Source organism: Molothrus ater, chromosome 1 (genome assembly GCF_012460135.2).
Source record: "Molothrus ater isolate BHLD 08-10-18 breed brown headed cowbird chromosome 1, BPBGC_Mater_1.1, whole genome shotgun sequence".
Lineage (NCBI taxonomy): Eukaryota > Metazoa > Chordata > Aves > Passeriformes > Icteridae > Molothrus > Molothrus ater.
The window spans coordinates 28751348-28763589 of NC_050478.2; the positions used below are offsets into that span (position 1 = coordinate 28751348).

Genomic DNA, 12242 nt, shown 5'->3' on the forward strand with positions numbered 1-12242 from the left:
CTACCACAGGCACCTGAACTCCAAACCTCTTGTAATCAACTCTGCTAAAAGCTGACTGCCATGGCAATTACGCTTTGGACCATTCACCAAATAACCCACACCAGTGACCATGAATATTTTAAACCCTCTGCTTGTATATCTATCTTTGTATCTAATTCAACCCAAAGTTTTTAATCAATTGTGCTTAAAGACTGCCAGTCACGCTTATAAACACTACATTTACACAAGGAATGTCAAAGTGAATTTAGAGTAGGATAATGCTTTTTAGACTCTGACTAAGGACTTGAAGGGTTAATGAAATTTTCTGCAGTTGCTAAGCATTTTATCTAGAAATTTAGGTCTATCTATATCACTCTCCACTTCTATGTGTTTAAAACAAAAATGACACCTTAAAAAAATACTGTGCATATTCTAAATAATACTGATATTTATTTGCTATTCTCCACCTCTACTCAAATCTGCAGGAAGAATGAGAAAAGCCAAATAGGACTAATGAAAAACGTATTCTTTAAGCGTCTTTCTTTTTCTTCCCCATGTCTTGCACTGTCCCCAAGTAGTCACATCCTGTGCACAGGGATTTGCAAACAGAAACACACCGTAAATGTTTGCCCTTCTAGACCATGTTTAACCTACTTTTTGGATATCAAAAGTCTTGCTCAACAAAGTCTATTTGATCTTGTGATGAACTCCTACCCTAAGCTATGCAATCTGTTACCAGTAACTTGTAACTCTTTAAGAGATGCAAACAGAGGTCGAAAGAGCAGACATTATTTTTCCAACACCGCCTACAGACTCTTTCAGACTGTGATTCCAAATTTCACTGTTCACTGACTAGTGATGAGTATCAAAGATTTGGCAGGATAAGAAAATGAGGTTTTACACTGACTTCACAAACAAGTGAAACACAGGGCAGTAATAATAATAAGTTTCCTCTAACAGTCCATGGTCCCTCTTGCACATCTGTGCCAAACTCTTCATTACCTCCTCTCTTGATAAAACACTGGGTGCCTGCCTCCTCAGGCCTAGAGAATCTCTAATGTCTCAGGCAGCTATTCTGAGCAGCCACAGGAATCGGTGACTCAATGATCACCCCAGTCAAGTATAGCTCTGCAGGCTAGAAGTCAAGGCTACAAGCAGTGCTTCACCTGCAAGGAATCATTCATGTTAGCAAGTAGATTGAATTCTAAGGAGAATGGAAAAATCTACGTAAAAAAGAGGAAGCTGTAGAACTGAAACAGATGCTATTTTCTATTTTAGGTAAAGCTTCTCTAGTATTGGCAGCAAAGCCCTTTTTGACTCATGAACTCCGCTCCTGCAAAGTGATAGAGCAGAGTATACTGAATAAAGAATTACGCATCCATCCACAAAGTTGTCTTCTTAGCCAAGTTGGGGTTTCATCTCCCATGCTCCTAAGTCAATTATAATTAACATCTGGAGTCTCTTTAAGGCAAGCATTGTTTGTACCAACATTACTTAATCTTCTGGTTAGCTTGTGCTTAAACAGTCCACAGAGGACCAAAAAAATACAGCAACGAAGAGTTTATTTCTCGTAAAGTAACTAGAGTCTTGTTATCCTAAAGTGCTATCAGTTAATTTATGACTATCAGAGTGGGTCAGACTCTAATCAAATTGTAGAAACATTTCCAAAGTGATTATTCAATCAAATGACTAACATGGTTAATTAGGAGCCATAAACATTGCTCTGAAGTTCATCAAAGTAATGACTTGCCCAGAAAAATTACTGCTAATTAAATTGCCTGCTGCTTTCATTTCTACCTTATCTAATAAAAAGTCCAACCAATGAAATTTAGTATTGCAGTTTTAAATTGTACTAAATGCTTGACTAAGACCCAGAAGTATTTTTACATGCTAAGCGGAGCTACTTCAAAAGAAAACATTTTAGTGCAGAAATTACAGAGCAATTATATGTTTCCTTCTTCTTAAACCATTGTTTCAAGACAACAAATAAGACAGAAGCAAGCATGAAATACTTCCAGGGCAAGATCTAAGAGATGACTGATTGATCATCTATTTACAAGTTTTGGTCTTTGAAGAAAAATGTGCCTGGATTTAGACACACAACAAGCTTATTTCAGACTGTTAATGAAGTAATTCACATTGTAAGGTTACATCAGCTCAAGAACAGTAGAGCTCCTTAAAAGAAAATAAAAACAACAAAACAAAAAGCTATCTAAAAATATGGAAATGTAACAAAATTGCTTATCTTTTATTGTTCTTTTGGAAAACTTAGGGGCCATTCTTAATTGCTCTTCTTATTAACAGAAACATAGCAATCATCTTAAAACAATGAATATGGTTTTATATCCTAGACCATGAAACCATTCTTTTCACAATAGGTGCTGTTTCAAACAGTACACATAATCTAGACACTGCAAAAATGCCTTCTCATCCAGGACCGTCACAGAGAAAAATAATGGAAATAAGCTCTGCTATGCCTCCTTCAAAATACATCCAAGCAGAAAAAGCCCAAACAGACTTTCTCAGGACAAGAAAAATCTGCTATTGAACTTAGCAGGCACGGATTCAAAGTTTCATTATCAGGTAAGACACGAGTGGTCCCTTGGTAAGGTAGTTCCTATTAATTATCATGTCAGAATTTAAGGGGTTCGGTTGTCTCAGCCCTGTATAACTCAGAGCAGGTAAAGAATCTTTAAATCCTCTCTTCTGATTGATTTTCAGATATAAGGATGAGATTTTGTTCCCACAATCCCACCCTGCACAGAAAAAAAACCAAAATTTCAGCCTGTGTCCCTAGGCAGAGTAGACACAGGGAAGATGGAGCTCCTGCAGGCAAAGGGATGAAATGACAAAACTCTGTTCTGTATTTTATAGGAGGAAGTGACTGACTGTCTTCTTCTGAATGAAGCAGAGCAAATCAGGAACTGGAAACCTGAACCAGGATTTCTTCTTCAGCTGTTCCTGTTTCTGACTTTGCACAGCCTCTCTAACTGAAGGGCAGGTTGTTATGTTATTACACTCTAACTCCTTTTTTAATTCTTTCTGAATTACTTTTCAGCTCACTTTATCGACATCAGCTGAAGATCTGGAGGCCCAGGGCACAGCCCATGTGCTGGTGACAAAGCACAGTGCCATACAGAGGAGTGGCATTGCACATGTACACGTGCAGAGGGGGAGATGTGGAGATGGAGCCTTAGAAGGCACAGGCCACCTGAAACAGGGTGGGATGAGAAAGGAACTGCCTGCCTGGCCTCACCCTCCATGTGGCAGCTCAGGTGAAAACTGCACTGCACTGGCAGGCAGCTGCCTTAGTCAGGGAGCTTGTTAACAAGTCACCCAAATTCACCAAATACTCAACTCACAGTGAAACATGCCTACTTCCCTAAAGGTTTAAAACCAAGTGATAATAAGACTGTAACCTTCTTAATATTTTCCTGCCCACTTTTCCACTTACAATTTATTACCAAGTAATAGCATATTAACAGCAGATTCCATAAGGAACTGTTTCAAAAGGACCTGGTCCCCAAAACATTGAAGGGACTTCACTGCAAACCTTGCACTTTCGCTTATACCATGTCCTTCTAAATTGTCCTTTTGGTCTGAAAAGTAATTATCTGAATTTTGGCCCCTATTTCATTAATTCAGAGTTTGTGTGTCTATACAGATAGGCTTAAATGTGCCACTTTGCCTTCCCAGAGACAAGAAATGCAGCACCTGCAGATTCTCTCCCATTGTACTACTGGGTACAGGACATGCACAAGTCCTCTGGGTAGCTGGGACAAACCTGGAGTCACTCCCATGTGCCAGCCTGACCCTGTGAACACACCAGCCCTTCTTTTGGTGCCTTTCAGAGCTTCCCTTGCACAGTACAAGCACTTCTCTGCTACATGAGCAGGTGGTTGGTGTACTGGGAGAGATTTTTACCAAGTGCAGAGACAAAAGTAGCCTTTTAAAAATAAAATGTTCAAACTAGAACACATCATACTTTTGGCATTAAACTTAAAACATCCCAATATCACTGCAAATAACTTTTCTGTTCATGGATTTCCAAGAGCACTGACAAACTGTTTACAAAGGAGCACTTCATCCACCACTGAAACACATTCAGCCTCCTGGTGAAAAGCAGCTGTTTACAACATCACTGAGAAAGTTCTGACCAGCTCAAGGGTGAAGATAATAGTGAAATCACCAGAAAAAAGGACCTTTTTAGGTAAGAATGGCAGTTCTTCAAACAAGATCGCAACAAATCACTCAGGTAGCACCAGGAGTCACTAAGAAAAATGCATGATTTGTGTTTTGCAGGGAAAAGTAACAAATTATTCTTTCGGATTTTTAAACCTGCAGAACACATTTATATTCAAACTCATATCTCCCCAAAAGGAGATATTCAGGTAAAAATACTGGAACTAATTACAAGAATTGCTTGAGAAATTGACCCACCACTCAAATGCTGGTGGATCAAGTTTTAGTTCAACCACCTTTAAAAGCTTTATCCCCTCACAAGCTATGTAATGAACAGAGACCTACAAACTGGTAAAGTCCTGGCAATACAAAAGTTAGCACTATTTTTTTCAGTAGCAGATTCAGCATGAAAAAAAATGTAGGTGAAATGCACTGAAATTACATGGGTGAAAACAAATAAAAATTCTCTAAAAATCAATTTAAAAATCAGACAATCTTTTCCCAAATCTTTATGTAATTTAGAAACATTCTGAATGAAGGTTTTATGCATTTTCTCAGTCACCAGCCTTTGTGCCAGCAATCTAGGAAAAAAAACAAACTTACAAGAATGTGCACTCATAGATACGCATACGCTTCCTTCTAAAAATAGCTGATTAAAATTGTTAAAGTTTAATTTCTTACACCTCATTTCACAAAAACTTGTCAGAGAATTATGTTTGGCCTCACCGGCTCATGTCTAAGTGGAAATATTACACAGATACAGAAAAAACCTTAAGCAAACATCTTCCTTTCCACAACTTTGGTTTTTAGATCTATGACAACATCCAATGCATTTTGTGAGACCAGATGTCAACAGCCTGTCTAGGCGATGTGTAACTTTTTGTACAGCAGAACAGGAAAACAAAGGCTCATACATTCAGCTCTGAATTGAAATTCCACATGGAGCTGATCTTTTGAGCATACTTTAAAATCATGTATTTGCTTTTATTAACCTCAGTAACTGTAAAATGTGTCTTAAACATTGCTCTCCTTTGAATTCAACAAAAGACAGCAGTATTTTCTCTCTTCCTCGCTCCTTTTGTTGGTAATCTTGCTGCAAAAATGTCTGTGTTGCTTTTTCTCCCCCGCCCCATTCCCTGCCTGTAAAATCGAAGTTGGACAAACACTGCACGGCTGAAGTGACATATTTGAATGGAATTCAGACCAACCAGTTCCTGTTTATGTTTCTGATTTGAGAATGTAGCCTTCTCATTCACTATACATTAGAAACACACCAAGGCCATAAATGGTGTCAGGTTGCAGGCAGGCAGGGCCAAGAAGCATTAATCATTACTTTAAGGCAACTGGCAAAAGCAGCAGCTGAGGGAACACTACACCCTTCAGCTCCGCATAAATGGACATTCCAGGGTTTGGTGTGTGTGGGTTGGCTTTTTTTTTTTTTTTTCCCTTCAGCATCCATTTTATGAATGAAACTTCAGGCTGCACAGAGTCCATTCATATAAAAGCTATGCTCACAGGGCTCAGTCTCTTGGGATCAATTGGTCTTGAGCAAGGCTGATGTGATTGGTTTAAGGCAGGCTTCAGCCTTCCATTACTGATTTAAAATGCAGCCTGTGTCCATTTGACCTGCCTTAATGCACAAAGAGTAAATCCAGACTGCGCTCTCAATCCTCAAATCAAATCATTAGCCAGTGCCACTTACTGTAACTGTAGATTTAGAGGATATTTATCCATTTCTTTGAAAAACAGGGACTGCAGGACAATTTTTCAGATCGTATTGTCTGCCTTGAAAACAAAAATACATATATGGTCTCCTGCCTATGTACTCACATTAACTTGGTAATCAGGCTTTCCTTTGTTCACAAAAGTAACATTGCAAAATGAAATCATTTCTAACTACAGATTTATTTCAGGCAGAAATAGTGAATAGAGGAAATCAGCTAGATTGACAGCAAGTGAAAAGTTAAATTTCTGCCCTTCACAGCAAACTTCTGAAGTCCAGGTTTCCCAAGTTTCCCTGTCAGATGCTCTTATTTTCTGCCGCCACACAGTCCAACAGCAGATTTGTCTTTTAAAAGCAAGTACAAAGTCCAGTGCAGCTTAACTATTGAACAAAATTCATACTCATTCACTGAAGCAACACAGCAAAGACAAGTTCCCAAAACACAAGGATGAAATATTTTAAACCACAGGGAAAACTGCAAAACCAAAATTGAGGTGGGGAGAGTTCTTAAACTTCCTAACACAAGAGCAAACCCTGTTCCTTCTCTCCTCCTGCATTTATGCCATCTGGACTTTCATTGAGAACAATTGTACTTTTGTGTATAAGAATTTCTTTAAGGCCATAAGGAGATGCAGTTTCGAGATGTGTGTGCTAAGCACCATACCCAGGAAAAGGATGGAGTCAGTTTTGTTTCACAAACCATTTTATAAAAATGTGTTCAAAACAGCCTGATTAAAAAAAAAGAAAAAAACAAAAGAAAAAAGGAAACTTGGAGAGAATTTGAGGAAAAGATGCAGCAGCTGGAAGACTTTTGAAGCAAGATACAAAATCTTGAGTCACACTGACAGAGCACACACACAATCCATCTACAGTGATTTAGAGGTGGTACATTAATACCAATAAATTGTTTTCCATGAAATGTAGCTATGAGCAAGGGAATGCAACCAATCAAAGAGAAAATTTAGGCTTATGATCAAGAAATATTTCTTAACAGTGAAGTCTATTTGTCTGTGAAATAATCTCCCAGGGGGAAAAAATAGAAGTAATAATGCTTAGCAATCACACAGAAATTTATATTTTCAGAGCATGGTACAAAAATTAGCCAATATAATCAAAAACAGTAGTGGAAGCACCATGACTTGTGCCACTTTAAATGCTGCACTGGTCAATGCATTTAATGCAGTACTAGAGAATATCCTGTAAAAAGCAAACCAGCACTGCCTCCAATTGACTTTTTCTCTTCACACTAGCATCTCCAAATATCTAAATTTTTCCTTCAGAAATACAATAGAATAACAAACTGTTTAAAAAAGAAATTGGAGGGAGGTGGGGGGAGGAGGAATCAACCTGCAAATAAATATAACCCGAAGAAATATTTTTCCCCCTTGAAATTTCAATTCAACACTTTCTCTTACGCTATTCTGCAAAATCCCAAATTTAAGAATACATTGGCTGACACCTAGGAAAGAATGTGCTACTAGGGGTCTTTTTCCACCTAAATAACCACTGACTTGCTTTTCAAAAAACACCTCATCAGGTATTTGAGAGAATTCTTGCATTTTAATCCGTTTCCAATCATTAGGTAAATACATTTATAACATGGATGGCAGAACGCTACCAACATTCTATTCCTTCAGAGAGCAAAGTTAGGAGGTTAGTAAACTGTCATAATTAACAACCTCCTGCACAAACTTTATACAATTCCTTTGCTGCAAATATCATACAGCTTTTTGCTCCATCACTCTTGTCTTGAAAGCACAGGTCAAAACTCTTTGTGGGAAGGAGAGCCATGCTGCAAACAGCTTAGCAGGAGGAGCTCCTGCTTCATTTGTTACAGGGGATGGAAGTTGTCTATGTACTGAGGCAGAAGTTTTTGAGAAAAGAAAAGATAATACAGCTGAATGGTCAACTTTAAGTCCCAGTAAAGCCATTCTGGCTCCAACAAGGTTTTTCAAAGTAGCCACATTGCTTCTGCCAGATTTTTGGTATTACGTATTTTTATATTGCTTATACTGAGACCCTTATCTGATGTTCCCATAATTCTTCATCTAGAAACACAAAGAAAGTCCCTAGGAGCTAGGATTTGAACATATGTTGTACATAATGTCATTTTAAAAATCACCCAGTTCTAATTGGGTATCCAAACAAACAGGTTTATGTATCTGATTTGTCTCTCGGCCTCCGTTCATTTCTCTTACCAGAGGGGCAGTTCCCCATCCATTCTCACTTGCAAACACAAAGTATTTGCTTGTGAGGCTTCAGGAATTAAAAGGATGAGCAACTCAGAAAGAAAGACATGGAGGCTAATAATTCTGTCTGGAGAGTTCATTCTTTAAGTGATGTGACTAGTGTCTCGGAAGTGACAGGGAGAGAATCCAAATTTTCTAAAGTCCATTCAAGCGTATTAATTGTAAGGCTACCCTGAAATGAAACTGTGAGAACAGCTCTGCTAATGCCTGTAACACATTCAGGAAGTATGGAATCTATCTAAATTTCAACAGAAAAATTCCTGGCAATCAGTAAGTAGTACATGCAAGCAACAGTTCCTCCTCTATTCATCTCCCTTACCACTCTGTGACAGTTTTCAGACAGAAAATTTCAGTTTCCAAAGACATGATTATAAAAATTTCTCAACCAAAATAACTGTTTCAATTTTGCAAAATAACTATTTTCAATTGGGCAAAACCAAATATGGACAATTGGGCAAAACCAAATACAAGATTTAATAATTGTCGCTTTAAAACTTGATTTTTAGTATTAATTGATATACACACAGCTAGAGTCATACCTTACTATATTTGCAAATACACTACATCATGTAAGAAGGGTTAAACCTGTGAAGGTCCTGCTCAAAAACAAAGCACAGAAGAGACAAGCTATATCAAGTTTGGCCTTTATGTTTAAGTACCTGGATACATTACTGAACTCTAGCAGTGCTAACTGTACAGGAATACCCACTATTAGGCCTTGTAAACAAAGGTCCTAGGAAGCCTTTTGGAGTATATTCATTAATTATGCAAAATCTCAAAGCTCTGTATGTCCCTGGCTGCACATCTGTGACTAAGGTTGCTAGATTTACCATCAAGTACTAAATACATCTGACTGTCAGACATGGGAAAAAAAAAATCCATGACAGAAAATGTCTGATTGAACCAATATGATGCACTGTGACTTCTAGAAGCGTGGATGGATAAGGAAGAGACTCTACTCTGTTGACATTTTTCTTTTTCCATTATCTCAAACATCTCCATTATCTCTATTCTGCAGTAGAAATTGCATACCTGCAATTACAATTACAACTAATTGATCTGCCATTTCCCATGTCATAATTAATGTCATGTTTTAATAGAGTTGTAATCATTCTATAATATGCTTTTCATTCATCAGCTTCCCACAAAGTATAAAAGAATAGTGCACAAAAGCGATGAACTTTTACGAGTCCCTTTCAAAAACATCCCAAAAGGAATATCTCAGTGCATTACAATGAACTTTTTGAATGTGTTTCTATATTCTTATCTGAGCTGCAATAAAATACAATGAAAAAAAAGACTTTTTACTCTGGCATTCCTTCTTCCCTGAACATCCATAGGTGAAAAATGAAATCAATGATTCAGTGACAAATACATTATGTTTCCTAAGGGGTTATTTAATGTACTCTTAGCAAGGATGGAAAATGATGGTTTCTGGAGAACAGATGGTAACAAGACAAAATATCAACAGACCACAGTTGTTGACTGCAATTTATGGAGTGTACAGATGTGTCAACTTAAATGCAGTGATTCTGAGGCCAATAAAAGTACTTCCTGATACCAACAGATTAATTTTTCATGACCACTGGTTACACAGCTATTACATTTTTAAAAACTAATCATTCATCTACAAAAGAAGCAACAATTTTGCTTGGAGATAATTATTATAAAGTGGAATGTTGTTCTTGCTGGCACAAAATAAATAGACATGACAGGACTGGATACAAGTTTGTACATCTTCATTTCAGAATAAAATTTCCTGCTTTCTTCCATACAGAATATTCCAAAGAAAGATGAATGTTAGCAGCCAGTCCAGATTTAAAGCAACAGTATGCAATAAGGAGATCCCACTTCTGAGCCAAATAAGAAGCATATTTACAAAAGGATCCTTTTTTGACCTTTAATTTAGGAAGATGAATAATGGTGCTTGTGAAGGTTTCAAGGGACTGGCAGTGCCTGAAGCTGCAGTCCCCCATTTATTATCCACTGCCACATGAACTACACAGTCTCTCCCATATGCTCTAGGACCAAAGATACATAACTCCACAAAGCCACAGATCTCAGAACCCTCATCAATGAATGGGTTGAGTTCTGGATCTGATCCTTGTAATTCAATTTCACTTTCATCTTGTCTTATGTTTCAGCTTGGAGAAATATTTCACCCCTGGTCCCCTCCCTGTTAAGGGCTAACTCAAATTTTCCTAACTTTGGTTTTTTGCTTGTTAAGAATAAGAAAGGAAAACTTGCCAAATTCCCCCATTCTAACATCAAGATCAACTCTACAACAAGCACTTTACATTAATGAAACCACAAAATACCCCACCAGATAAACAGTGTTAAGTTAGCTACAGAAAGAAAATAAAAAAACTGTTCTGCACTATATCAAATTGCAAGATAGTCTTGCATGAGCTGAAATTTCAAAGGACACTTCAACTCAGCTGTCATATAGCCTTTGGAAAATAAACTGCAAAAGCATCTGGCTACAGACTGAACTAGAAGGAAAGCCCTGGGAGTACAGCAGCATCAAGAAGAAGGGGGAGTCAGACAGAGCCATCCATTCCCCCTGCCCAAGTCATCATGGATGTGTACGAAAGCAATGTACTCTCCTCCAGAAGCACAGCTGGGACATGCTGAAATCCCTCCCTTTCAACAGTGGAGCATGCACAAAGCAGGACCAAGGCAGACACTGAAGAGGAGCTGCAGAAATCACTTACACTAAAACTGAGCAACAATTTGATTGCATTATCTTGGCTCCATACCAATCAACTGTTTAACCCCACCTAGAGCAATCCTTATGTTTTAATCTCAGCTTCTTTTCGTACCACCTTTCCAAAATTTCTTCTTTGTAGCTTCCTTCGCCTTGTTACTTAGTACTCATTACTAAATTTCTTTTTTGACTTCTTAATTTTCTCATTATTTTTCCAAGTATAATAGAAATATTATGTTGAAATTTTGTCAAACATTTACAGTATTATTCCCTTGATTTTTCTATCCTTCCTATTGCTTCTCTTTTCTATTTTGATCAGAAGCTATTGAGAGCACATTCTGCCACCACCTCCTCTGTTTTGTACTGTCTGTAGAACAATAAGGTTCCATTCCAGTTGCCCTATAAGCACAATCATAATAAACATTATTAATAGCAACAGTGTATTCTCTACATCAGCAACCTGGCATCTCAGATTGTGTACCTCCACAAACACAGCAGTATGCACAAACTGAGGAGCTGACACCAATTTGGCCGATTCTTCTCCCTCATCGGTTTTATAGCTGTATAAACCCCACTTCAGTGGAGTTACTCCTGATTTAAAGTAATGCAAGCAAGAGAAGAAAGAGTTCTCTATTTCTGGCACACAAATGGAAGAACTCATAAAATGGAGCACACAAATTCAGAGGTCAAAGATGAGATAGTACAGAACAAGTTCCCTCTTAACAAAGCAAATTTGCACCCATTACTTTCTTCCTCGACTTCTTTAATGTTTCTGGACAGAGATTTCTAGAAAATTAAGCCCTTTAAAGAGCAAGAGCAAGCACGAGCCACACTGTATTATGTAGTAATCTTAATACTTTGTAAGCTGTCTCAGACATAATTTGTGAGATATAAGTGTCAAAAGAGCAAGTTTCAATTCATACAATGAAAACATCAATAGCACTGGCTTGGAGTCACATATTGTTTTGCTCTGCAGAACTAAAGGAGAATCTCACCTACCTGAATCATATGCAAAATCCCTAGGTTCCTGTTTAATCATCAGAGGAGGGGGGAAATTTTGACTGGCTGCGCTGCCAACCATAGCGTTGTGTTCATAAACTGGATCATGGTACTCCTGCTTAAAACCTTGAGGTGGGAAAGGGATGTTTGGTTCAGACATCTGGCGCTGATATATTGGACGTCCTTCCCTTGGCATTGCAGGCAAAGGTGGGAAAGAATTGCAAGGTTCAGAGAGCTGGCGGCGAAATCTAGAACACAAATTAGAGAGGTCATGTAAAGGACTCCAGCTACGTTCCATTTCCCAAAGATCTTCAGAAGTCGTTATTAGTGGCTGTATCACTTTCTCAATAACCAACATTTTGCTTATGATCATGCCAAGTGCTCCCATCAGGGTCACTGTCAC

General features: G+C 38.0%; 1 protein-coding gene across 5 annotated transcripts in view; it reads right to left on the reverse strand.

Moving 5' to 3' along the window:
- ETV1 (ETS variant transcription factor 1) overlaps positions 1–12242 on the reverse strand; it is a 66448-nt gene that overhangs the window by 14494 nt on the left and 39712 nt on the right. For all 5 annotated transcript variants that reach the window (XM_036402855.2, XM_036402864.2, XM_036402845.2 and 2 more), the window contains one exon: positions 11840–12087. In XM_036402855.2, the coding sequence (XP_036258748.1) occupies positions 11840–12087 (248 nt within the window). The remainder of the gene's footprint in view (positions 1–11839; positions 12088–12242) is intronic.